This window comes from Petromyzon marinus, chromosome 37 (genome assembly GCF_048934315.1).
Source record: "Petromyzon marinus isolate PM22_M1 ecotype Great Lakes invasive population chromosome 37, UKy_Petmar_22M1.pri1.0, whole genome shotgun sequence".
NCBI lineage: Eukaryota > Metazoa > Chordata > Hyperoartia > Petromyzontiformes > Petromyzontidae > Petromyzon > Petromyzon marinus.
Window position 1 is genome coordinate 18,473,425 of NC_133703.1, and position 27,041 is coordinate 18,500,465.

At 49.5% G+C, this 27,041-nt stretch overlaps 1 protein-coding gene across 1 annotated transcript; it reads right to left on the reverse strand.

Moving 5' to 3' along the window:
• Positions 1-27,041, reverse strand: LOC116949540 (uncharacterized). Its single transcript, XM_032966956.2, has 3 exons — positions 25,268-27,041; positions 1,979-2,136; positions 1-825 (listed from the first exon to the last, which is right to left on the reverse strand). Exons 1-3 carry the CDS (start codon positions 25,620-25,622, stop codon positions 1-3), a joined length of 1,338 nt encoding a protein of 445 aa, XP_032822847.2. The 5' UTR covers positions 25,623-27,041.

Below are 27,041 nucleotides of genomic sequence, written 5' to 3' on the forward strand. Positions count from 1 at the left end.
TCAAGCGAGTCGCGTGGCGCTCGTGAGCGCGGCCGCCGCGTGCTGAATCCCGGCCGCGTGCTCCCTCGCCTTGGCGCGGAGGATCGCGATGCTGCACGAGCGGCGCTCCTCCACCGAACCGGGCCCCGGCCCCGGCACCGTGGACATCGCCGAGGAAGCCGAAGGAGTCAGCGCCGAGGAAGGGGCCAGAGCGAGGGGAGCCGCTGGAGCCGTCGGGGTCAGGCTCGGGGCTCGTGCGGGCGGGGTCGCGGGAGGCGAGTGGACACGTGGCCTCATCCCCAGCCACACGTACTTGGACTGCATCTGTTCTCTGATCGTCGGCGCCTGCTGCTGATGATGATGAGTGTGCTGATGCTGATTCCGCTGCTGCTGATGATGATGTTTCTGGTGATGTTGGATGCGCACGGAGGCTGATGGAGATGACGAGTCGCTGCCTTCGTGACTCGATTCTCCCGAGTCCCCTCGAGCCGACTCGGAGAGGTCATGATCATCACCGCCATCACCACCACCACCACCATCATCGTCATCATCACCCCCACCACCACTATCATCATCAACATCTCCGGCATCGCCATCATCAACACCATCACCGTCGTGGCTGGAGGCACTGACTCGGAAACTACCGTTTCCTCCTCCTCCTCCTTCATCTTCAAGTCCTCCTCCGTCTAGGTCTTCATCATCACCTCGTCCACCATCATCATCATCACCACCATCACCACCACCATCACTCCCTCCTCCTCCTCCAGCCCCGGTAGCAGAGTCGCTTGCCTTCCCAGCCATCTTCATCTGGCGTCGCATCTTGGCCCTTCTGTTCTGAAACCAAACCTGGAAGAAGACGATGGTGGTGGTGGTGGCGGTGATGGTGGTGGTGTCGGTTATGGTGGTGGCGGTGATGGTGGTGACGTTAGCGGTGGTTGTGATGATGTGACAATAATAATCATGATTATGTTGATGATGATGATGATGATTGTGGTGGTGGTGATGATGATGGTGATCATGATGACGGTGGAGGTGGTAGTGGTGGTTGTGATATTGATTATGATAATAATGATCATGATGATTGTGGTGGTGGTGATGATGATGATGATAATGATGATGACGGCAAAATGATGTTGGCAGTGGTGGTGATGTTGACAAATGATGGTCACGACGATGGTTGTAGCGATGATGATGATGGCATTGGTAGTAATGATAACCATGACAGTAAGGCGGTGGTGGTGACAATAATGACGGTGAAAGGTGGTGGTGGTGGTGGTGATTACCGTGATGGTTGTGGCGGGAATGATTATGATGGAGATTATGATGGTGGCGGTAATGATGATCGTGGTGATGACGAGGAGGAGGAGGATGGTGGTGGTGATGACGATGGTGATGAGCGCGAGTCACGTGAGTGCTCTAAGCAAAACGAGTGCGCCCTGTGCAGTCTTGCAGATAGGCCCCGACAACCTACTTGCTGCACCTCAATTATATATTCTTCTTCGTTGGTTCTTTCGGTAAAGTCACGTAGAATGAGAATAAAATAATAAATTGATAAAATAAAATAACATAACACAATAATATTCTCATTCTACGTGACTTTACCGAAAGAACCAAAGAAGATGAATCATTGCAGTCACGAAAGCTTTAAATCGAAATTTATATATTCTTATCGGGTGTTCTTTTTTTTACCGAATCAGGGCCGCCTTGTGGCGACCACCACCAACAGACAAAGAACCCCCATGTAGCCTCAACAGAACGGTTGGGGCAAGTGCCGTTCGCTCTTAGCCAGTAGCAACCCATTAAGGTCCGAACGGCAACACGAACGGGGTGGGTGGCTGTCAAGACCCCACCCCACCAACCCTCCCCCCCCACCACTCCTATCACCCCCAGCACCCCCAACCCCACCACCACCCCCTGACCACCACCCCCTCCCCCCCCCACTACCCCCCCCCCCACCACCACCCCTCTCTCGTCCCCCACGATCTCTCCGTCTCCTCACCTGCACTCTGGCCTCGATGAGGTCGAGACGGAGCGCCAGGGCCTCGCGCATGAAGATGTCCGGGTAGTGCGTGCTGGCGAAAGCTCGCTCGAGCTCCTCCAGCTGCCAGCTGCTGTAGTTCGCCCTGGCCCGTCTCTGCTTAGTGGGCTTCGTCTCGTCTGAGTGCCAACAAACATTGAGCCCCGCATGAGCCGTGGACACGCTGTTGGGCGGGGCAAGTGCTGTTCGCGAGTGGCGGCACGTGGCGCGCGCGCACACGCGCACACACACACATCCAATGTCCAAAACCTCAACACACACAGACAATCTCACAAATTTCACCACACACACACACACACAATCTCACAAATTTCACCACACACACACACAATCTCACAAATTTCACCACACACACACAATCTCACAAACTTCACCACACACACACATCCAATGTCCAAAACCTCACCACACACTCACACAATCTCACAAACCTCACCACACACACACAATCTCACAAACATCACCACACACTCATCCAATCTCACAAACCTCACCACACACACACACACCCAATGTCCCAAACCTCACCACACACAATCTCACAAACCTCACCACACACAATCTCACAAACCTCACCACACACAATCTCACAAACCTCACCACAAACACACCAAATCTCACAAACTTCACCACGCACAATCTCACAAACCTCACCACACACAATCTCACAAACCTCACCACAAACACACCAAATCTCACAAACTTCACCACACAATCTCACAAATCTCACCACACACACACAATATAACAAACCACACAACACACTCAACCTCACAACCCTAACCACACCCAATCTCGCAACCCTCACCACACACACACCCAATGTCCCATACCTCACCACACACACACCCAATCTCACAAACCTCACCACACACACCCATTCTACCAGCCCTCACCACACACGCACCCAATCTCACAACCCTCACCACACCCAATCTCACAACCCTCACCACACCCAATCTCGCAACCCTTACCACACACACACCCATTCTACCAGCCCTCACCACACACACACACAATATCACAAACCTCACAACACACCCAATCTCACAACCCTCACCACACCCAATCTCGCAACCCTCACCACACACACACACACATTATACCAGCCCTCACCACACACACACACAGCGGCCAGCCAGACCGTGTGTGATTTCAATCGAACGCCTTGCAAGACATTGAGAAACTGTGATCATCCCGACCCGCACTGTTTAGTCGTTACCGTTTGCTGCTACCACATTGCCCACCCCCCCCCCCCCCCCCAACTAGGAGCATCATATATCAATCACCCTGCGCTAGAGAGCAGCCCGCAGAAGCGGCTGTCACATAACTACTTCTGAGATACCTTCCGGTGCTTTCCCTCTCTATCACTCTCTCTCTCTCTCAACCCGTGGCAGTCAAGTCAAGCTCGAATTTGTTTAGCTCTCGTGCGCTGGAATTTGTCCAAATTCAAGTGAAACCCCAAAATTTAACTCGGGGGGGGGGGGGGTGGGGCGGTGTTGGTTGGGTGTTTAATGTGTGGCAGTCACGGGTGACCGGGCCGAGAACTTTAATTCGCCGCACTCGAGAACCCGGGTCGAGATTCACGGGAGCGGCTGAGACCGGGATTTGAACCTGGGCCCTCTGAGCCGTTCCCTCTAAGGCCCCCAACGCCTTTGAGGCGGCGTCGCCCTTCAGCCCCCCTCCTCTCTCTCTCGCTCTCTCTCTTAATTCCTTGCAACTCAGCGCGCTTTGCGCCCGGCCGCTGGTGCAGTTCGACTTTCAGAAACGCGCGTTTGGACCCTTAGGGTTTTCTTTGCTGCCATAGAATGTCCGTGTGGTGAGGACGCCTTGTTCAGCTATCATTTGTGATGGGCCAGGCGCGTGTTTGAACAATAAGTTGATGCCTCGGTGGGCTTTGCCTGGTAGGATGTGGATGGTTTAGTGTTTTATTTGTACGTGTTTTGGGTGTTTTGTTTACCTTTCTTGAAGTTTCATTGTACAAGGGGTTTTTTTTGGGTTAGATCGCGTAAATATATAAATGTGTTGTTGAACCCGCCACCACCCGACACAGCCAATTAGTTCTCCAACACACCGGTGTGCTGCACTAGTGGCGGACTGGCACGTTCTGTTTAAGTGACAATCCTTACTGGTTGGCTGGGTAGGGTGGTGGAGGATTTAACGACACATTTATATATTTACGCCATCTAACCCCCCCCCCCCCAAAAAAAACCCTCTATTATGAATGATATTGGTCGCGAACGCCTTCTACGTGTTGAAGTTCTTGTACTTTACACTCCTATCGTGTTGTTTTTAAATTGTATGTTGTAACATTCTTACACGCTCCACCTGGACATCTGTGATATAAACAAAGAGCTTCATAGCCCATCAGATTCCTCCTGCAGCACAAATAAATATTGTGATTCTGATACTGTGGTCTCCACCATGGGCCCTCCCTCCGTTCGCCCATCCGTCTTTGCGTCTGTCCGCCTATCCTTCCTTGTCCGTTCGTATGTGTCTGTGTGTTTGTGTCTGTCCGTGTGTGTGTGCGTGTGGGAGCGGTGGTGTAGCGGTTAGTGCTGCACTGTGCAACGAACCCCGGTGACCCAAGTTCGATTCCCGCTCACGGCCAACACCGGTGACGATTATCTGAACCGGTCCTGTGCCTCCCCTAGGTCGACTCGGCCTCAAATGAGTACCTGATGTGATGTGTAGTAAACATCGCCACTGGGGAGACAAAGGCGGCCGGGCGTGGTGCTGGCCACCCACCCACTCGTGTGCCGTGCCGGCCTTCATAGGTGCTCGCTAACAGCACTTGCTCCAACAGTCTGTTACAGGCGACACGGGGGATTTTTGTCCGTCCGTATGTACCTGTGTGTGTGTGTCTTGCCTGTCTGTCTGTCCGTATGTACCTGTGTGTGTGTGTGTCTTGTCTATCTGTCTGTATGTACCTGTGTGTGTGTGTTGCCTGTCTGTCCCTCAGTATGTACCTGAGTGTGTGTGTGTGTTGTCTGTCTGTCTGTCCGTATGTACCTGTGTGTGTGTGCCTTGCCTGCCTGTCCGTCTGTATGTACGTGTGTGTGTGTGCCTTGCCTGCCTGTCCGTCTGTATGTACCTGTGTGTGTGTGCCTTGCCTGTCTGTCCGTCTGTATGTACCTGTGTGTGTGTGTGCCTTGCCTGTCTGTCCGTCCCGACGCGTCTGCGCTGTCTGTCTGCCTGGCGCCGATGACGAATCCGTTTTGACAAATCATCCCAATTGTTTGCCTTTCCCCCCCAGCCCTCTCCAAGACAACCCCGGCCATGCCCCCCCACCTCGCTCCCCATCACCTCGTGTGGGCCGCGTGTCTCCTGCACTGCGGCTTTGGGAGCTCGGCATGATGATGATGATGAGGAGGAGGAGGAGGAGGGAGGAAGGAGGAAGGAGGAGGTGGAATGTTTGTGGCAAATGAAGCCGAGGCTGTGTGTCTCCGAGAGCCGCGCGGTTTGCGGTCGGGCGATTAATGGCAGAGTGCGGTGATGTCTCAAGGGGTCGGGAGGAGGGGGGCACGGGGGGGAGGGGGGCGGGGGAGGTCGAGAGGGGAGGGGGGGGCACGGGGGGAGGGGGGCGGGGGAGTTTGGGAGCAGGGGGGCACGGGGGGTTTATTGCAAGGCGCCTTAGAGTTGGAAGGGGTAAAGTACTTTGACGATGGTCGCGATGGAAATATTATTTAATTATTATTATTATTATTATTATCATCAGCGGCATCGTCATCATCAGCCACGGTCACTTCCACTGCTAGATGATGAGAGGGCTCCCCTAAGCCACCAGGGCCTCTTCCCAAGCCATCACTGCCATGGTCGGCCGTGGTTGAACACCGCGTGGTGGTAACGGGCAGCGATAGAAGAAGCAGGAGGAGGCGACAGAGCGCCCTGCTGTGAGTGAATCGGTGAGTGAATCGGTGAGTGAATCGGTGAGTGCGGTGAGTGAATCGGTGAGTGCGGTGAGTGCGGTGAGTGAATCGGTGAGTGCGGTGAGTGCGGTGAGTGAATCGGTGAGTGCGGTGAGTGAATCGGTGAGTGCGGTGAGTGCGGTGAGTGAATCGGTGAGTGCGGTGAGTGAATCGGTGAGTGCGGTGAGTGCGGTGAATGAATCGGTGAGTGCGGTGAGTGAATCGGTGAGTGCGGTAGCGAGAGGTTTGGAACTTGGCGTATCGTGCCAGATGTGACGACAGCCAGAATCGAACTTGTATGGGGGGGGGGGGGGGGGGGGGTTGGGCTATGGGGCTTCGGGGATGTGAATCTTGACTTAAAGCCTTCGTGACTGCAGGAATTCATATTCTATTGGGTCTTTCGGTAAAAGTCACGTCGATAGGGTTTAAAAAAATAACAAACACAAAATAGCGGCCGGTGTTGCGATCGAAACGTCGGAGTTTTTTTGCTTGTTTTGTTAATTTTCTTTGCAACCTATCGACGTGACTTTACCGAAAGACCCAATAGAATATTTCGGGGTTGATTTGAAGCTTTCGTGACTGCAGGAACTACTCCCCGTTTCTTTCGGTAAAGTCACGAAGCAAGAAAATAAATTAAATAATATAACGCGACGTTTCGATTGCAACACAAAGAGTAATATTTCGGTGGGGGGGGGGGGGTTAGACGCACGGCATTTTCGTTGGGAGTTGATGCGGCGGTGGAGCGGTGGCGCGGTGGTTAGCGCACTTGGCGCTGACAAACCCCGACGCGGGTACCGACTTTACAATAACAACAACAGCAATAATTAACAGCAACATTGGCGTGTTTTTTGTTTCGTTTGCAGCGGCGTCGTTCGTTCGTGCGTGCATCCGCGTCTCGCAGCGCTGCACAGTCCGCAACTGAGAGCGGCGCGCGTGGGCCTACGATGTTGCGATGCCCGGAGCGCCCGGGGGGAAACCCCACGCCTTGCGCGAGGGTGCAACGCTCGATCCCCGTGCAGCTGAGACGGATCGAGATTAGTCCACACACCCCTTGCTGTAGCCGCCTCCTTCTCGACGCGCACCCACGCGAAGGGCGTTTCACAACCCATCCGTGTGTGATCCACTAACCCCTCGCTGCTGACTCCACAGTGCTGGGTTCCAGACAGCAGCCATGTGCAACGTAGCCGTCACCACAATCATCATCATCATCACCACCATCATCATCATCACCATCATCATCATCACCATCACCACCATCATCATCATCACCACCATCATCATCATCATCACCACCATCATCATCATCATCACCACCATCACCACCATCATCACCACCACCACCACCATCATCACCACCATCATCATCATCACCACCACCACCATCATCATCATCATCACCACCACCATCATCATCATCATCACCACCATCATCATCACCACGACCATCATCACCACCACCACCACCATCATCACCACCATCATCATCATCATCACCACCATCATCATCATCATCACCACCACCATCATCACCACCACCACCACCATCATCACCACCACCACCACCACCATCATCACCACCACCACCATCATCATCATCACCATCATCATCATCATCAATCACCACCACCACCATCATCATCATCACCACCACCACCACCATCATCATCATCATCACCACCACCACCATCATCATCATCACCACCATCACCACCACCACACCACAACCACCATCATCATCATCACCATCATCATCATCATCATCACCATCATCACCATCATCACCACCATCATCATCATCACCATCATCATCATCATCACCATCATCACCATCATCACCACCATCACCATCATCATCACCATCATCATCATCACCATCATCACCACCACCACCATCATCATCATCCCCACCATCACCACCACCACCACCATCATCATCATCACCACCAATCACCACAATCACCACCACCACCACCACCAGCACCACACCACCACACCACCACCACCACCATCATCATCATCACCACCAATCACCACCACCATCATCATCATCATCACCAATCACCACCACCACCATCACCACCACCATCATCATCATCATCATCCCCACCAATCACCACAATCACCACCATCACCACCAACACCACCACCACCAGAACCACACCACCACCACCACACCACCACCATCACCATCATCATCATCCCCACCAATCACCACTACCACCACCACAATCACCACCATCACCACCACCACCAGCACCACACCACCACACCATCACCACCACCACCACACCACCACCAACACCATCATCATCCCCACCAATCACCACTACCACCATCACCACCACAATCACCACCATCACCAGCACCACACCACCACACCATCACCACCACCACCACACCACCACAACCACCATCATCCCCACCAATCACCACTACCACCATCACCACCACAATCACCACCAGCACCACACCACCACACCATCACCACCACCACCACACCACCATCATCATCATCATCCCCACCAATCACCACTACCACCATCACCACCACAATCACCACCATCACCAGCATCACACCACCACACCATCACCACCACCACCACACCATCATCATCATCATCATCCCCACCAATCACCACTACCACCATCACCACCACAATCACCACCATCACCAGCACCACACCACCACACCATCACCACCACCACCACCACCACACCACCACCACAACCACCATCACCATCATCACCACCAATCACCACTACCACCATCACCACCACAATCACCACCATCACCACCAGCACCACACCACCACACCATCACCACAACCACCATCACCACAACCACCATCACCATCATCACCACCACCATCACCACAACCACCGCCGTCATCACCATCACCACTATCAACACCACCGGTCCGGATATTTTTAGTTGTATTTCTAAACACGGCTAACATCAGTGTGCGAGCGGTGTGTGAAGCGTCAGCACGTGTGGAGACAAAGGCGGCCGGGGCGCGTCGACTCCCGCACCACCGCATCTCCTAACCATCATCATCATGGTGGCTAGGAGATGTTGACTACCTCGCCTGGAATACAGGAGGTCGTGGGTTCGATCCCAACCCTGACGGCTGCTTTATATTTGGAGTTTCCGTCTCTCTCTCTCTCATCATCATCATGGTGGCTAGGAGATGTTGACTACCTCGCCTGGTATACAGGAGGTCGTGGGATCGATCCCAACCCTGACGCCTGCTTTATATTTGGAGTTTCCGTCTCTCTCATCATCATCATCATGGTGGCTAGGAGATGTTGACTACCTCGCCTGGTATACAGGAGGTCGTGGGTTCGATCCCAACCCTGACGCCTGCTTTATATTTGGAGTTTCCGTCTCTCTCTCTCATCATCATCATGTTGGCTAGGAGATGTTGACTACCTCGCCTGGTATACAGGAGGTCGTGGGTTCGATCCCAACCCTGACGCCTGCTGTATATTTGGAGTTTGCGGTGTCTCACCCCTAGTCCCGTGGATTTTTCGACTCGTCCTCCGATTTTTTCCCCCTCCACATTTAGAAAGAACATCCGTTTAAAGTATTTGGCTGCTTCTGTAAATGTCCACATAATGACAAGCCACTTCGTTGAGCTATCATTTGTGGCCAGATCGCTTCTGAAAAAGAACTAATAGCTCAGTGGGGCTTTACCTGGTAAAATAAAAAAATAAAACATCCTTCAGTTTTAGTTAATCTCCATCTCGAGAAGGAATGTAAATCTTTAGCGAGATGTTAACGACCTCGTCTGGTATGCAGGAGGTCGTGCGTTCGATTCCTGACCCTGACGCCTGCTGCTCCATATTTGGAGTTTGTGTGTGTGTGTGTCTCTCTCTCTCTCCCCGTGGTCGTGTGGATTTTTCTCCGGGTCCTCTGGTTTTCGCCTTCATATTTAGAATCGACATCACGCGTTTGGAGTATTCTGGCTGCTCTAAAAATTCCAACGTGATGTTAAGCCACTTCGTTGAGTCTCTCATTTGTGGCGGAGACCGCTTCTGTGGGGCCTTAGCTGGAAAAAAAATAAAGATAGCAAAAATCTACAAAATCTGCCAGTCGACTCAACGCGAGCCTCGCCACCAGTCTTCAACTCCGGGTGCGATTTGACTGAATAATTTAAAGCTTATTCGGTCATTACACCAATTACCAAGATAATTACACGTCGTATATTCCGAACCCGCCGTGATAGCGGGTTACTCCGAAAGTACGGGTTTGTTTTGCGAGGCCGTTAATTGCGTGCTTTAAGAAACCAGTTCGTTGCATCTTTAATGAGCGAGTTTTTATGTTAATTCGAAATTATGTTTTTGTGCGTAAAATATGCGAGGTTCGAATTCATTAGGTGGCGATAAACACGATTTATTTCGTGGGACACGGACGACACGCGATATATCCTCGTGTCGGCGTGTCGCGAAGATCGTCATAACCTTTTATATAGTTTCGCTTCGAACTAGGGACCCATATCTAACAGACAGTGTCCTCGTCTAGACAACATCTGGGCAGTTCCACCAGTATGGGCTTAAGCCCGACTATGCTGCTGATGAGATACTAAATGTAGAAACCGTTCCTTGCCTAGACAACATCTGGGCAGTTCCGCCAGTATAGGTTCAAGCCCGCCTAGTCTGCTGATGAGACACTGCGTGCCGAAACCGGTCCAGATTTTCGCTGCTGAATTGTTACCCCTCCGAAGAGGAAAGGCCTTGGCGCTGATTGGTTGTGTGAATAAATGTAAAATAAAACGTTCATAAATGTCTTATCGCCTCCTAGTGACTTATATATATACGTCTATTCTGCACGGCAACGCCGATAACGATCGTCTGCTGTGTATCATATATACTCGTGCCGAGAGTTCCGCAGGTAAGACACAGACAAAGACACCCCGGGTAGCCTTTCACGGGCTGTTGGGGCAAGTGCTGTTCGCGAACAGCACCTATTAAGGCCGGCACGGTACACGAGGAGGTGGGTATTTATTTAGTTTATGTTGTATTAGTATCTTTTTGTGTAAGTAAGGTATGTGTTTCACTTCGTGTGTTAGCATGTTGTGTGTGAGTAAGGCATGTGTTGCATATTGTGTGTTTCGTGCAAGGCCTGTGTTGCGTGTTGTGTAAGGCGTGTGTTGCAAGTTGTGTGTTAGCATGTTGTGTGTGAGTAAGGCATGTGTTGCATGTTGTGTGAGTGTGTTTCGTGCAAGCCCTGTGTTGCGTGTTGTGTAAGGCGTGTGTTGCAAGTTGTGTGTTAGCATGTTTAGTGTTAGTAAGGGATGTGACACCGTATATCCTTATATTGGACGTACATTTGAGCAATATTCACTTCTCTCTTACGCATTCGGGCAATGATAAACCGTCAATCTATTTTAAAATTTTCTATAAATTTATCCCACGGAAAACAGATAATTATTTACGCAGTTGAATAGCGAGTTTGTACAATGATAACGATTCGTTTTAAAATAAACTTTGTAATACAATGAACAAGAAAAGTACAAATATCGCCAAACGGACGATATGATTATCTTGGGCTCCGTTTCGTACGATATTGTTATTATTATCGCGGCGATCATAATAATCTGTGATGATTTTGCATCAAAGTGAGAACCCGTATCTTAGAGACAGGGTCCTTGCCTATACACAGTTTAAGAAAGTTATTATCAGAGCCAACTTTTGTAAAAGTTAAATTGTACCTTTATTGAATATCGCTTATGTTTGCGAGCGATGATTTTCTATTTATTTTGACACGCGATTGCTTTTTTTTGCACCGACTCATCTTTGCCTCGTTGTTGAAATTAATATTTGTTGTTAAGTAATTAATCTTTCTTTCGTTTGTACATTTTCAGTGCCTCGGATTCGCCCTTTGCAAAATGCGACCCAATCCTGGCCTCGAGCATTCCCACCCTGGTGAAGCTGGAAAGCTGTTAACTCCCTCGCCCGGTATACAGGAAGCCGTGGGTTAGATCCCGACCCTGACGATACCTGCTGCTGTATATTTGGGGTTTGCATGTCTCTCTCTCTCTCCCATAGAGATGTTAACTCCCTCGCCTGGTATACAGGAAGCCGTGGGTTAGATCCCGACCCTGACGATGCCTGCTGCTGTATATTTGGGGTTTGCATGTCTCTCTCTCTCTCCCATAGAGATGTTAACTCCCTCGCCTGGTATACAGGAAGCCGTGGGTTAGATCCCGACCCTGGCGATGCCTGCTGCTGTATATTTGGGGTTTGCATGTCTCTCTCTCTCTCTCCCATAGAGATGTTAACTCCCTCGCCAGGTATACAGGAAGTCGTGTGTTAGATCCCGACCCTGGCGATGCCTGCTGCTGTATATTTGGGGTTTGCATGTCTCTCTCTCTCCCCCATAAAGATGTTAACTCCCTCGCCTGGTATACAGGAAGTCGTGGGTTCGTCGATAAGCGCACTTCTTTGAGCAATCATTTGTGGCGAGATCGCTTCTCAAAAAGAGCTACGTAGCTCAGTGAGCCATACCTGGCAAAAAATAAGCGAAGTAGTTTAAACAAAAACATAATCTTACGAATCTAACGGACGAGTATATACACCGAGCGATGCAATCGCATTAGGTTCATCAAAGAGGATGCATCCAGTGGCGTAACAACAACCAGAACAAAAAATAGTAGGGGGGGGGGGAATTGCACGTGTAGTTTATACACAAAGATACCCCGTGTAGCCTTCACAGACTGTTGGGGCAAGTGCTGGTCGCGAGTAGCAGCGCTTACGAAGGCTGCCACGACACACGAAGTTAAGTGGGTGGGTGGCCAATACCACGCCCGGCCGCCTTTGTCTCTCCACTGCTGTGATGTTTACACACCAAGTACTCATTTCAGGCTGAGTCGACCCAGGGGATGCCCTAGGACCGCCGTTGACGATTGGTTTGTGGGCGGGAATCAAACTTGGAAGGCCCGGTTCGCCGCACGGCGCGCTAACAGTGGCGCCACCGCTCGCCACGCATAGATACGCGTAAGACACAAAATACATAATGTACATACACATGCAGAGACAAATATCCCCCATATAACCTGACAGGCTGTCGGGGCAAGTTCTGTTAGTGAGCAGAATTACGCCCGGCCGCCTTCGTCGTCCCCAAGTGCTGATGGTAACAAGCCATGCCAGGGACTCACTTAAGGTTGAGTGGACATAGGGGATACACAAAGACCAGTTTAGACATCACTCGCCACTGATGTTAGCCGTGGGCGGGAATCAGACTTTAAAAAATTTAACTCAATGAAATGTCACCACGACTATCATCACCACCACCACCATCGAAGACAAATACAAAGATCCCCCGTATAGCCTACAACATACTGTTGGGGCAAGTGCTGTTAGCGAGCACCTATGAAGGCCGGCACGGCACACGAGGGGGTGGGTGGCCAGCACCACGCCCGGCCGCCTTTGTCTCCCTAGTGGCGATGTTTAAACATAGCAATAAGTTCTCTTTTGAGGCTGAGTCTACCTAGGGGAGTTCCAGGACTGATTCAAATAATCATCACTGGTGTTGGCAGTGAGCGGGAATCTGAATCGAACTCGGGTCGTCGGGTTTGTAGCACAGTGCGCTAACTGCTCTTCCCATCATCATCACCACCACCATCATCACCACCACCATCATCATCATCACCACCACCATCATCACACCCACCAGCATCATCACCACCACCACCAGCATCATCACCACCACCATTATCATCATCACTACCACCAACATCACCACCACCACCATCACCACCACCATCATCACCACCACTATCATCACCACCATCACCATCATCACCACCATCATCATCACCACCACCAACATCACCACCACCAACATCACCACCATCATCATCACCACCACCATCATCATCATCACCACCACCACCACCATCATCATCACCACCACCATCACCACCACTACCACCATTATCACCACCACCACCATCACCACCATTATCAACACCACCACCATCACCACCATCATCACCACCATTATCCACACCATCACCACCACCACCATCACCACCACTACCACCATCATCACCACCATCATCATCTACCCACCAGAGATCAAAGGGCGACAGTGACGGGGCGAAATTCCCCGTCACCGATGGAAGACGCCGACTCAGACGAGCACGGGGCGCGACTCGAGAGGAGAGTGCACGGAGGAAGATTCACACCGAGTTCGCTGATTGGCTGATGTGGTCTTATTTGGGGGGACGTGGTGGTGGGGGGGGTGGAGTGTTGCCTCGTGGGGAGCGGTGGCGTAGCGGTTAGCGCGATGCGCTACGAACACGGCGACCGGAGTTCGATTCCCTCTCACGGACGACACCAATGACGATTATCTGAACCGGTCCTGGGCCTCCCCTAGGTCGACTCGGCCTCAGATGAGCACCTGGTGCGGTGTGCAGTAATCATCAACACTGGGGAGACAAAGGCGGCCGCGCGTAGTGCTGGCCACCCACTGCCGTCATGTGCCGCGTCGGCCCTTCATAGGTGCTGCTCGCTCACAGCACTTGCCCCAACAGTCTGTTACAGGCTATACAGGTGTGGGAGGGGGGCTTTGTCTTTGTTGCCTTAAAATTAACAAATATACAAACGGCGATGTTCCGCTTAACGTCTCTGTGTGTGTGCGCGCAATTTCTTTTGTCAATGATCACCTGCCGATGAAGAATAACACCATGTTACACAATTTTTTTTCCTGGTTATTTCGTAATTGCTTATGCCTAAAAAGTATAGAAATGGCTATTATTCCGCACAAACTTTTCTTTTGTGACCAGTACAGTGATATTTTGAAATGTACCTATTTTCAATGAGAAAACGGACGAATTTGTGTCTTTTCGTTCACATAAAGTCAGAAAAAAACAGCATATGAATCAAAGTTAACATGTATTTATACTCAATACAAAAATAACTCCAAAAGATTTAGAAGTGAGTAGTTTTTCGAGATTTACGATTATACTGTAAATAACTTTCACGAATCTGCCCCCAAATGTAGTCTCCCATCATGTTCTCGTTATACTGTCCTTGGTAGCGGCATTCAAAGTCCAGTATATCCTGGTGGAAGCGCTCTCCTTGCTCCTCCGAGCACGCTCCCATGTGCTCCTTGAATTTATCAAGATGAGCATCAGGGATATGGACTTTGAGGGACATCCTACAGCCCATTGTGCCGTAGTTCTTCACCAGAGTCTCAACCAGCTCCACATAGTCACGTAGAATGAGAATAAAATAATAAATTGATAAAATAAAATGACACAATAATATTCTCACGACGTTTCGGCCACAACACAAGCGGCCTTCATCAGGTGAAGGGACGAGACTGTCTGGTAGGACAGACTGGTAGGACAGACTACCAGACAGTCTCGTCCCTTCACCTGATGAAGGCCGCTTGTGTTGTGGCCGAAACGTCGTGAGAATATTATTGTGTTATTTTATTTTATCAATTTATTATTTTATTCTCATTCTACGTGACTTTACCGAAAGAACCAAAGAAGATGAATCATTGCAGTCACGAAAGCTTTAAATCGAAATTCAGCTCCACATAGTTTTCGACCTTGTGATTGCCCAGGAAGCCACGAACCACTGCGACAAAGCTGTTCCAAGCCGCTTTCTCCTTACTAGTGAGCTTCTTGGGGAATTCATTGCACTCCAGGATCTTCTTTATCTGTGGTCCGACAAAGACACCGGCTTTGGCCTTTGCCTCAGACAGCTTAGGGAAGAAGTCTTGAAGGTACTTAGAGGCTGCCGACTCCTTATCTACAGCTCTGACATATTGTTTCACAAGGCCCAATTTGATGTGCAGTGGTGGCATCAGCACCTTCCGGGGGCCCACCAGTGGCTCCCACTTGACGTTGTTCCTCCCCACAGAGAACTCGGTCCGCTGTGGCCAGTCCCGCCTGTGGTCGTGCGCCTTGGTGTCTAAATCTTTTGTAGTCATTTTTGTATTACTTGAGTATAAAACATGTTAATTTTTATTCATATGTTGTTTTTTCTGACTTCATGTGAACGAAAAGACACAAATTCGCCCGTTGCCTCATTGAAAATAGGTAAATTTCTCAATAGCAATGTCCTGGTCACAAAATCAAAGTTTGTGTAGAATAATAGCCATTGTCTATACTTTTGAGGCATAACTAATTAGGAAATAACACTTACTAACCAGGAACAAAAAATAATTGTCACACAGCGTAATCTTCCCAAACAGACTGACGTTACGGTGGAGGAGGTGGTAGATTTTTAATTTTATTTATACGTCGATTTGAAAGTTTGTGCAACGGTTTCCGATTTCGGGTGTAGCTGTCACCACAATGGCCCGCGGGTTGTTGTTTGTTGTTGTTGTTGTTCGTCAGATGTTCGTGAACCCCTGGGGGGACAGGTTACCCTCGCAGATGAGACAACGCCTTCACCATCGCCGCCTCTCTGCACTTCTCTCGCCCTGGACGTTTTCAAACTGCGCTCGCGTGAACACCAACGTGTTATTCCGCGTGAACACCAACGTGTTATTCCGCGTGAACACCGACGTGTAATTCCGCGTGAACCTTAACGTGTAATTCCGCGTGAACACCAACGTGATATTTCGCGTAAACACCAACGTGTTATTTCTCCAACACCTATGCACGTGTGCGTGAGTATGTCAGTGTGTGTTGTGTGTGTATATATACATGTGTGTGCCACTGTGTGTTTGTGTATAAGTGGGGAGCGGTGGTGTAGCGGTTAGCGCGCTGCGCTATGAACCTGGCGACCCAGGTTCGATTCCCGCTCACGGCCAACACCAGTGACGATTATCTGAACCGGTCCTGGGCCTCCCCTAGGTCGACTCAGCCTCAAATGAGTACCTGGTGCGATGTGTAAACATCACCACTGGGGAGACAAAGGCGGCCGGGCGTGGTGCTGGCCACCCACCTCCCTCGTGTGCCGTGCCGGCCTTCAGCGGTGCTACGGGAGGTCTTTGTCTTTAAATGTGTGTGTATATATGTATACATATGTGTGTCTGTCTGTGTGTGCCAAGTCGCGCGCTGTGTCGGCTTTCTATCGGCTTTCGCGTCACACTCCACGGCGGGCGAATTACTCGGTGCACCGATGGGCTGGGGCTCGCGTGTGGAGCGAGAGGGCTTGGAGTGCGACAATTGGGAGCAGCGGCGATGGGACTCCAGGCCGAGAACCCGGCCTGGGATCAGCAAACCAAACTGCCCACTCGGTGCCGAAGCGACAGACCGTGCGACCTTATTTGGTTTTCTCTCTCTACATCTCCATATATATAGAAAAGGCAAAGTTGTGAATATGTGTGTCTAAATTTTGGTTTAAAGCTTTCGTGACTGCAGCAATTCATATTCTTAGCTCTTTCGGTAAAGTCACGTTGAAGGGAAACAATAAAATAATAAAATATATATATAAAACAATAAAAAAAATTCTCACGACGTTTCGACCATAACCTGATGATGACCGTTTGCGTTATGGTCGAAACGTCGTGAGAATTTTTATTGTTTTATATATATTGTATTATTTTATTGTTTCCCTTCAACGTGACTTTACCGAAAGAGCTAAGCATATAATATGTGTGTCTGTTCAAAATGTTTAGCGTACTTCTCGACATGCAACAAACTTGAAATTTGCCATGTGGGTACTTTCGACACTGTACATCGTGCACAAATTATAAAAATACAATTTTTTTGTTTTTAGGGGGGGGGGGAGCTCAATAATGCTTATATTTTTTGCACGGCAAGTGAGCTGTGACGTCAAATCTCTCACGTGACCGGCGCATGTGGAAGCGTAACGCATTGTAGTGTAGCGGTTAGCGCGCTGCGCTACGAATCCGGCGACCCGAGTTCGATTCCCGCTCACGGCAACCACCGGTGACGATTATTTTAACCGGTCCCTAGGTCGACTCAGCCTCAAACGAGTAACTGTTGTGGTTGTGTGGGGAGACAAAGGCGGCCGGGTGTGGTGAATCCAAGTCCCGGGCGAAGCCGGGTAGTACAGCTAGTCATTATACAAAGGTGGCACTGACTTAAGTTGTCACACGCAAAGCGCTCGCCGCAAACGGAGCACAATACCTTGACTGATCTCGTCAAGGCAAGAAATAAACCATCAACCACGCCGACTCCTGTGATCATCCTCGCAGCAGTAGCGGCGGCGGCGGCGGTGGTGGCGGATTTGGGCTGAGCTATCGAACAATCACGGTGGCCAGCGCATCATCTCACGGCGCTTTCAGATGCGATTCTGCGGCCGTCTGGAACGCGCTCTTTCCCGCCCGATGTTAACGATCAGCGGAGGCGCGGCGTTATAGTTTGGAGATATTATTATTTGGAGTATTGTCATCATTGTGATTATTGTTTTTAAAAAATACACACACACAATTACAAACCACGTGGAACCGGGGCAGCACGCCTGATGGGAACGGCAGTCGAGAGATGAGAGAGGAAAGATTATCTCTTGAGAAAGAGGTAGAGAGATTTGGGGACAGAGAGAAAATATCTTTAAAACAATGTTTTTGTTATTTTACCAGGTAAGGCCCCTTCTGAGCGATGTAGCTCTTTTTCGGAAGCCACCTGCCTATCGCAAATGAAAGCTCAACGAAGTGGACTCATCGTCTTCACGTGGAAATAAATAACAGCAGCCGAATACTCTAAGCGCGTGTTGTTGATTGTAAATGTCGAAGGAAACAATCGGAGAATCCGGAGAAAAGTCGACGCGATCACTGGGAGATCGACGTGCAAACTCCAAATACACAGGCGTAGTCATGGCCGGGAGCAGGACCCATAGACTCGCATCGAGATTCACTGACTTAGACTGAGACCCACAGACTCGCATAGAGACCCAGCGACATGCACAGAGACCCACAGACTCGCATAGAGACTCACTGACTTAGGCTGAGACTCACAGACTCGCATAGAGACCCACTGACTTAGACAAAGACCCACAGACTCGCATAGAGACTCACTGACTTAGACTGAGACCCACAGACTCGCATAGAGACCCACTGACTTAGACAGAGACCCACAGACTCGCATAGAGACCCACTGACTTAGACAAAGACCCACAGACTCGCATAGACAGAGACTCACTGACTTAGACTGAGACCCACAGACTCGCATAGAAACCCACTGACTTAGACAGAGGTCCATAGACTCGCATCGAGACCCAGCGACATACACAGAGACCCACAGACTGGCATAGAGACCCACTGACTTACACAGAGACCCATAGACTCGCATCGAGACCCAGCGACATACACAGAGACCCACAGACTGGCATAGAGACCCACTGACTTACACAGAGACCCATAGACTCGCATAGAGACCCACATACTCACATAGAGACCCACAGACTCGCATAGAGATCCGCCGACTTACCCAGGCACCCGTGGACACTGACGGAATGAGGGATTTACAATCTCACGTCGTTCGTGTCGACCACATTCGCCGCATGCACCCCCGCATCAGTGGCGACGCTCTCTATAACACCGTGCCTCCCCCTAGGTCGACTCAGCCTTAACTAAGCACCGGGTGCAGCGGACTGTAAACATTACCATCGGGGAGACAAAGGTGGTCGGGCCCGGGGTTCTGGCCGCACCACCCCCTCGGATTTCCCCGCGCCGTGATTAAAAGGTGCTCGCGAAAAGCACTTGCCCCAACATCATCTGTGGGCTACACGGGGGACCTTTGCCTTTCGTTTGTGTGTGTAAGGATATGTGTGTCCACTCGCGTATGCACATATACTTGCATTACCTACACATATATGTATGACAAATACGTGTCTGTATATATAACAAACGACAAAGATACCCCGTGCAGCCTTAACAGACTTTAGGGGCAAGTGCTGTTTTGCGAGCAGCTATGAAGGCCGGCACGGCACACGAAGGGGGGGTGGTCAGCACCACGCCCGGCCGCCTTTGTCTCCCTAGTTGCGATGTTTTACACACCGCACTGGGTACATTGCTCATTTGAGGCTGAGTCGACCTCGGGGAGGCCCAGGACCGGTTCAGATCATCGTCACCGGTGTGTGTAGCCGTGAGCAGGAATCGAACTCGGAAAATCCAGGTTCGTAGTGCAGCGCTAACAGCTACACTACCACTCCTCACATATATACACTCATATACACAAAATTAAAATATATACATACTTGTACACTCTCTACAAAGCAATAACTGCAAAAACCTTAAACGCGGACCCAACTCCGAGTTAGAATCAGGGCCACGGCTAACATCAGTGGCGAGTGATTTCAATAACCAAATATGCTCAAAATGCCCCCCCCCCCCAATATATTGCTTTCAAAATATTTTTAAAAAATAATAATAATTGCGATGCTATGTTAATAAAAAAGAACAATTTGCTAAACCTTGGCCACAAAATCTGGACTTGTCTTCATATACAAATGCATAGATTTCTGTTTATATGATTGCGTTGTACTTTATGAATCCCTAATCTCTACCATTACATACTATGAAACAAGAAAAGGTAAAAAAAAAATGTAATACAATATTAGACATTATCGTATCAACTAAAACAAATTCCATCCCATGTGTGAGTGAAATTTTTAAATGTTTTAGGCAGGAAATGGCAGGAAATTAGATTTCAAATTTACATTTTTTTTCTGGGGAGGGACCCCAGACCCCCTGGAAGATTTGGTCCCCCCCAAAAGTTGACTCCATGGCTACGGCCTTGCATTGACATTCTAATTTCTCTACCCCCCCTCTCTCTCTACCCCCCTCTCTCTCTATTTAAGGCCTCGACACAGAAGCGTTGTTTCTCTGTGTGCCTATGTGTGTATCTCTGTGTGTGTGTGTCTCTGTGTTATCTCTCTCTGTGTGTCTCTGTGTGTATCTCTCTCTGTGTGTCTCTGTGTTATCTCTCTCTGTGTGTGTCTCTGTGTGTATCTCTCTATGTGTGTGTCTCTGTGTGTATCTCTCTCTGTGTGTGTCTCTGTGTTATCTCTCTGTGTGTGTCTCTGTGTGTATCTCTCTCTGTGTGTCTCTGTGTTTATCTCTCTGTGTGTGTCTCTGTGTTATCTCTCTCTGTGTGTCTCTGTGTGTATCTCTCTCTCTGCGTGTGTCTCTGTGTTTATTTCTCTGTGTGTGTCTCTGTGTTATCTCTCTCTGTCTATGTGTCTCCGTGTCTGTGTGTTGTCTCTCTCTCTCAAATTTAGCAATCTTTGGAAGAACGTAATCAACCAGGTGGGGTGTTGACTGTTACGTTAGCCGACTCTCTGTGTTGTATTGCATTACATTTCTACGTTTACTTGGTTTGTTTTCTCTTTCATTTGTACCTGATGATGATTGCTTGTGTTGCAATCGAAACGTCGTGTGCCATTTGCACACAGCGTTGGTGTACGGTGCTTTTTCAGGAATATTTTGCAGTTTTTTTCCTGGATTTTCTGTTTGCACAGTCAACACATAGTCACTTCAAGATGTTTTTCTTGTTCGTGTTTTTGTTTTTGTTTGTTTGTTGCGGTTGCACCCGATGATTCAAGAGCAGAATGGCTCACGGGGCCATACCAAAATAAATGAAACTGAAAACTGAAATCCGAACCGGTCCACAGCAGTTTAATTCCTCCTCCTCCTCCTTCCACTTCACCGGCAAGCCGTGACCGGCGCGGTGAAGTATGGTCAAACAACCGTCCACGGGCCGACGCGGCGTGAGCGACGAAGCCTTCATCCAGCAGTGGATTCACAAAACGGCTGGAGTAGGGTGGGGTGGCGGCGAAGGGCTGCACAATCAATTGAATTAGTTATCCAAGTGCCCGTCGTTAATTGGCAAATCAATTAAACGCGATAGCTGTCACAGCGGCGTTTGGGATGACCATCGAACAGATGCGAGCGGTGACCGCATCCCAGCGCCGCTCTCAGACGCTGCTTCTGCGGCCGTCTGGAACGCTGTTGACTCCGATGTTAGGAAGCCACTAAAGAGCTCCATTGCACTTTCGAATCGTCTAGATGGACGAACTCATTTCCTTAGAACTGCTTTTTGTGTGGTTAGTTTGTTGGCCTTCTCGCCCCCCCCCCCCCCAACTCCTCCATCCCCGCACCTCCGATAATCACGGTTGGCCACTACGTACGGTGCGAAAGAAGTTCAACCGTACACTTAGCGAAAGCGCGTTCCACCTTGATCATCAACGTCAGCAGCCGTAGCGGCCATGGTCAATCCACTGCTGGATGGGAGACTGGGCCGGGAATACCAGATGCTATGGGCTTGGGATACGAGGAGAGAGAGAGAGGCAGATAGCAGTACTGTAAAGCGATGGATTGTTGAATCTATCTGTGCGGAGCGTTTAGTGTCCCCTCGCCGTGGGTGGGTCTCCGGTTCTCTCCCACGCTCATTGTTAGCCAGTTGATGACATGCGAATAGAGTCATTAATTATAGTCGATCGACATATCGGCCGTCCGTACATAAGTTCATCAGCAGCAAGCCATGGTCAATCCACTGCTGGATGAAGGCCTCCCTCCCCCCGAGCCGTACGCCATATGTTACGCACGTGTATGTGCGTTGAACTTCTTTTGCACCGTACGTAGCCAACCGTGCTCATCGGAGGCGCGGGGACAGGGGAAGGACAGCACACGAAACTAAACACGGCCCTGCAGGGCAACGATCCGCCTAGCACCAGCTGGACGCACAAGCTGATTTGGTGGTTCCGTCTCCACGGTTGACGGTTCTCTCTCGGCAGCGTTCGTTATACATTGGTGGGGGAGAGGGGGCGAGGATCAGCCCCAGAATTCTCATATTGCGGACCGTGAATTTTTTTTTTAAATAACAACAACAACAACAACAAACGAATTCACTAAAGTTGGGTGGCTCAAACAGCAGCAAGGTCGAGGGAAGAAGAAAAATAAACAAGCGGGGAGAAATATCATAGAAGAATAATAATATATCATGTCATAAAATACAAACTCATAGCAATACTTTACATTTGTAAGATGCAAATCATCCACAGAGATCTCAGTGCGTCACGCACAAAGTTAAGAAATATATATATACTATATAATGTAAATACTATACAAAATAAATACTATACAATATAAATACTATACAATATGAATATTATGCAATATAAATACTATAACATATTAATGCTATACAATACTATAAATTATGAATACTATACAACATAAATACTATAAATATAAATAAATATACAATATAAATACTATACAATATAAATAACTATACAATATAAATACTATACAATATAAATATTATTAAATATAAATACTATACAATATACATACTGTACATATAAATATTTTAAAAATATAAATACTATACACTATAAATACTCTACAATATAAATACTACACAATTTAAATACTATACAATATAACCTTTTTAGAAACCTACTGCAAAGAGAGGAGGAATATTGATCCAATAAGGAAATTCACAACGATGCAAAAATCCCAACCCCCCTATCCCCCCCCCCCCCCCCCCCAAATGTATAAACATTGGAATACGATCGGACAGATCGAAGTGTACTCAGCAGCAAATTTATAGGCAGAATCGTTATTTATACAGGAGGAATCCGATGAGCTATAAAGCTCTTTTTATCACAGATGTCCAGCAGGGGTACGGGGTAAGAAGTTTCCAACAACAACAACACAAACACACGATACGAGTGCAAAGTTCAAGTAAGGTAAACAAATCACCCAAATACAAACAAACACAACAACTCAACCATCCCCATACGAACGGGAAAAGCACAACTGATGTATTGACTTTATTTTTTAAAGAAGCGACCTGGTCCATCACAAGTGATAGCTCAATTAAGTGGCTTTTCATTTGGACAAAATCATCAAAATAATCTCATTGTAGAGGGCTGCCGGCATGGATACCGTGCAGGAAAAATTGGCAAAGTGAAGGGCTCAGTATCGCATCCTTTGGGCTAACGGTGCATGCCTACATCATACAGAGACCCATAGACTTACATAGAGCCCCGCAGACTCACATAGAGACCCGCAGACTCACATAGAGACCCGCAGACTCACATAGAGACCCGCAAACTCACATAGAGACCCACAGACTCACATAGAGCCCCGCAGACTCACATAGAGACCCTTATTCTCACATAGAGACCCGCAGACTCACACAGAGACTCATAGACTCACATGGAGACCCACAGACTCACACAGACACTCGTAAACTCACAGAACCCACAGTTACCTTGTGAGCGCAGGCTGTTCAAATAAATTTACGACAGTAAAAAATAATGATCGCGGCTTCGCGAACCGTAAACAAAAACAACAACCTCATCATCATCAACAACATCATCATCATCAACATCAAAGGGCATGACGATACCGTCTCGAGACGAGAAGCCACCACGTGATGCGTGGTCGCTAAGTGCAATCAATCGCGTCGCTACGTAAACAAAAAGAGACGAAGATCCCCTCCACCAACCATAGCCCTCGCGAATCTATTGGAGGCAAGTGCTGTTCGCGAGTAGCACCACCTATGAAGGCCGGCACGGCACACGATAGGGTGGGTGGCTAACACCACGCACGGCCGCCTTTGTCTCCCCAGTACTGATATTTATATAAACACACACACGTGACGTGCTATGTTATTCTATTTGATGCAGCGCAGTCCACTTAAAAGTTGTAATGATCGGCAAAGGTAAAATGAAAAAAATGTATTCCGTATTACGATAGGTCACAGCGCAGTGTATTGAACAGTGGTTAAAGTTATGATGATCGGGCTTAACTTAAGAAAAGCAATAGGCGGTGACCGAGCATTGAGAGACAGAGCAGAAATACATTATCCACCACCGCTGTCATCATTTCATCACTATCATCACTCACCCTCTCACTCACTCACCCTTTCACTCAACCGCTCACTAACCCACTCACTCACCCACCCAATCACCTACCCACCCACTCTCCTACCCACCCATTCATCCACACACATACCCACCAAATGACCCGCTCACTCACCCACTCAACCACCAACTCACCCACTTACACACTAACTCACCCGCTCACCCACCCACCAACTCACCTACTCACCTACCCACCAACTCACGCACCCACTCACTCACCTACCCACCAACTCACCCACTGACTCACTCACCCACCCACTCACCTACCCACCAACTCACGCACCCACTCACTCACCCACCCACTCACCTACCCACCAACTCACCCACTCACCCACCCACTCACCTACCCACCAACTCACCCACTGACTCACCCACTCACCCAACCACCCACTCACTCACCCACCCACCCATCCACTCACTCACCCACCCACTCACTCACCCACTCACCTACCCACCAACTCACGCACCCACTCACTCACCCACCCACTCACCTACCCACCAACTCACCCACTGACTCACTCACCCACCCACTCACCGTAGTCCGTCACCCCCTGCAGGCCGGCCGCTTGAGACGCGAGTAACAGGGCTTGTTTACACGACTCAGGCGGTACGTAGCCAGCAAGTACTGCTTGGTACGCGCACAGCGGATGCTGCTGCTGCTGCTGAAGCTGCTGCTGCTGATGGTGGTGGTGGTGATGGTGTGGATGGTGTGGATGATGTGGGTGGTGAGGTGCGTGGTGAGGATGGTGGTGGTGGTGGTGGATGTGCGGTGGTGGAGACACGAGGAATCCCAGAGCTTGTGCCGTCTCGGGCGAGAGCGAGGTGGACGCGAAGGGAGACGGGAAAAGTGTTGGGGAGTAGGGCATCAGCAGGGAGCCCGGGCGGAACATCGTGACTCGAGACGAGCTACCGCTACTACCACCACCACTGCAGCTACCAACCACTACAACAACCACTTCAGCTATGGCTATTACTTCGGCAACCCGCCACCACCAGTACGACCGCAACACTTATCGCGACTACAATAACAACACCAATGATTACAAACCACAACAATTACCGCTCTATCGCGAGCACTTCAACGACGTCTGCTTATAATACAGCCCACTGCATCTGTCTACCGGTTACACACAACCTCGACTGACACTACCAACCACTTCCTCTGCTGCCCCTCGACTACCACAACCACCACCAAGGACTAGCTACGCAGCCTCTACTCCTACATCAACCATAATAAAATCCACCTCGACTAAAACGACTACCAGAACCACTACCCCGACGATCACGCACAGAACCACCAACCACTATCACCAACCACTACCACTAACCACTAACCACTACCACCACGAACCACCACCACTACTACTTCACATATATATAAAATATCTCAGTTGCAGACCGCAGGCCTAATGTCGAAAGATGGCCAAGCGGCCAGTAACAAACAGCACAATTAAAGTCGTAATCGGTAGTTAGTTAGTTAGATCGATACGTCTCTTGAACTAAGCGAGGTGATTTCTGCAGGAACTTGGGGAGGAGAGAAGCGAAGGTGACGATGATGCTGGGAGGAGGAGGATGGTATTCCAGAGCCACTTGCACCACCACAATCACCACCACCACCACAACCACCTTGAGAGGGTGGTGGTGGTGGCGGTGTGGTCTGACAGGTGTGTGCCCCCCAACCAGGTAAAGTTAAACTAACAACTGAGGGCCCCCCCCCTCAAACCCCTCCTTCCACTCACACCCCAACTGCGCCTGCAACTTTTAACGAATAACAAAACAAAAACGATCAACTACAGAAGAGATGTGCGGCTGATTAAAAAAAAAAGATCAAACATCTAAGTAAGAAATTGAAAGTAAATCAACTTCACCGCGCCGATGTTAAGACGCTCAAATCTCACGGATACGCTTCGCGGTAGCTTGTGAAGCCGAGTATGTGAAGCAACAAAAGATACTCTTACGATGTTTGCGTGACTTTTAGAACCACGTGCAATTGAAAACAAACAAAAAGTAAATGCGCGAATGTTTTCCGGCGACAAAGCGCCGCTGGGATTCGTCCCGATCACTGCCCTCAATGGAATATAAATATACTCATATGCTATGCGTCGTTTGGGACGATGGTCCCTCTAAAAAGATTGATTGTGAACTGAAGTTGTATATCCGTGGTGGACGAGGTGGTGGACGAGATGGTGGACGAGGCGGAGGAGGTGGTAGTGGTGGAGAAGACGCGAATGTAGCTGAGTCTCTCTCGCTCTCTCTCTCAATCTCTTCTGACCGCGTCTTCCTCCTCGCTGTCTGAAGACACTCGCTCA

Coding starts and splice junctions, on each gene's coding strand:
- LOC116949540 (XM_032966956.2), bottom strand. CDS start 25,622: ATGTTCCGCCCGGGCTCCCTGCTGATGCCCTACTCCCCAACACTTTTC. Junction 2,137..25,267: donor GCAGGGGGTGACGGACTACG/GTGAGTGGGTGG, acceptor GTTGGCACTCAG/ACGAGACGAAGCCCACTAAG. Junction 826..1,978: donor TCATCGAGGCCAGAGTGCAG/GTGAGGAGACGG, acceptor GTCTTCTTCCAG/GTTTGGTTTCAGAACAGAAG.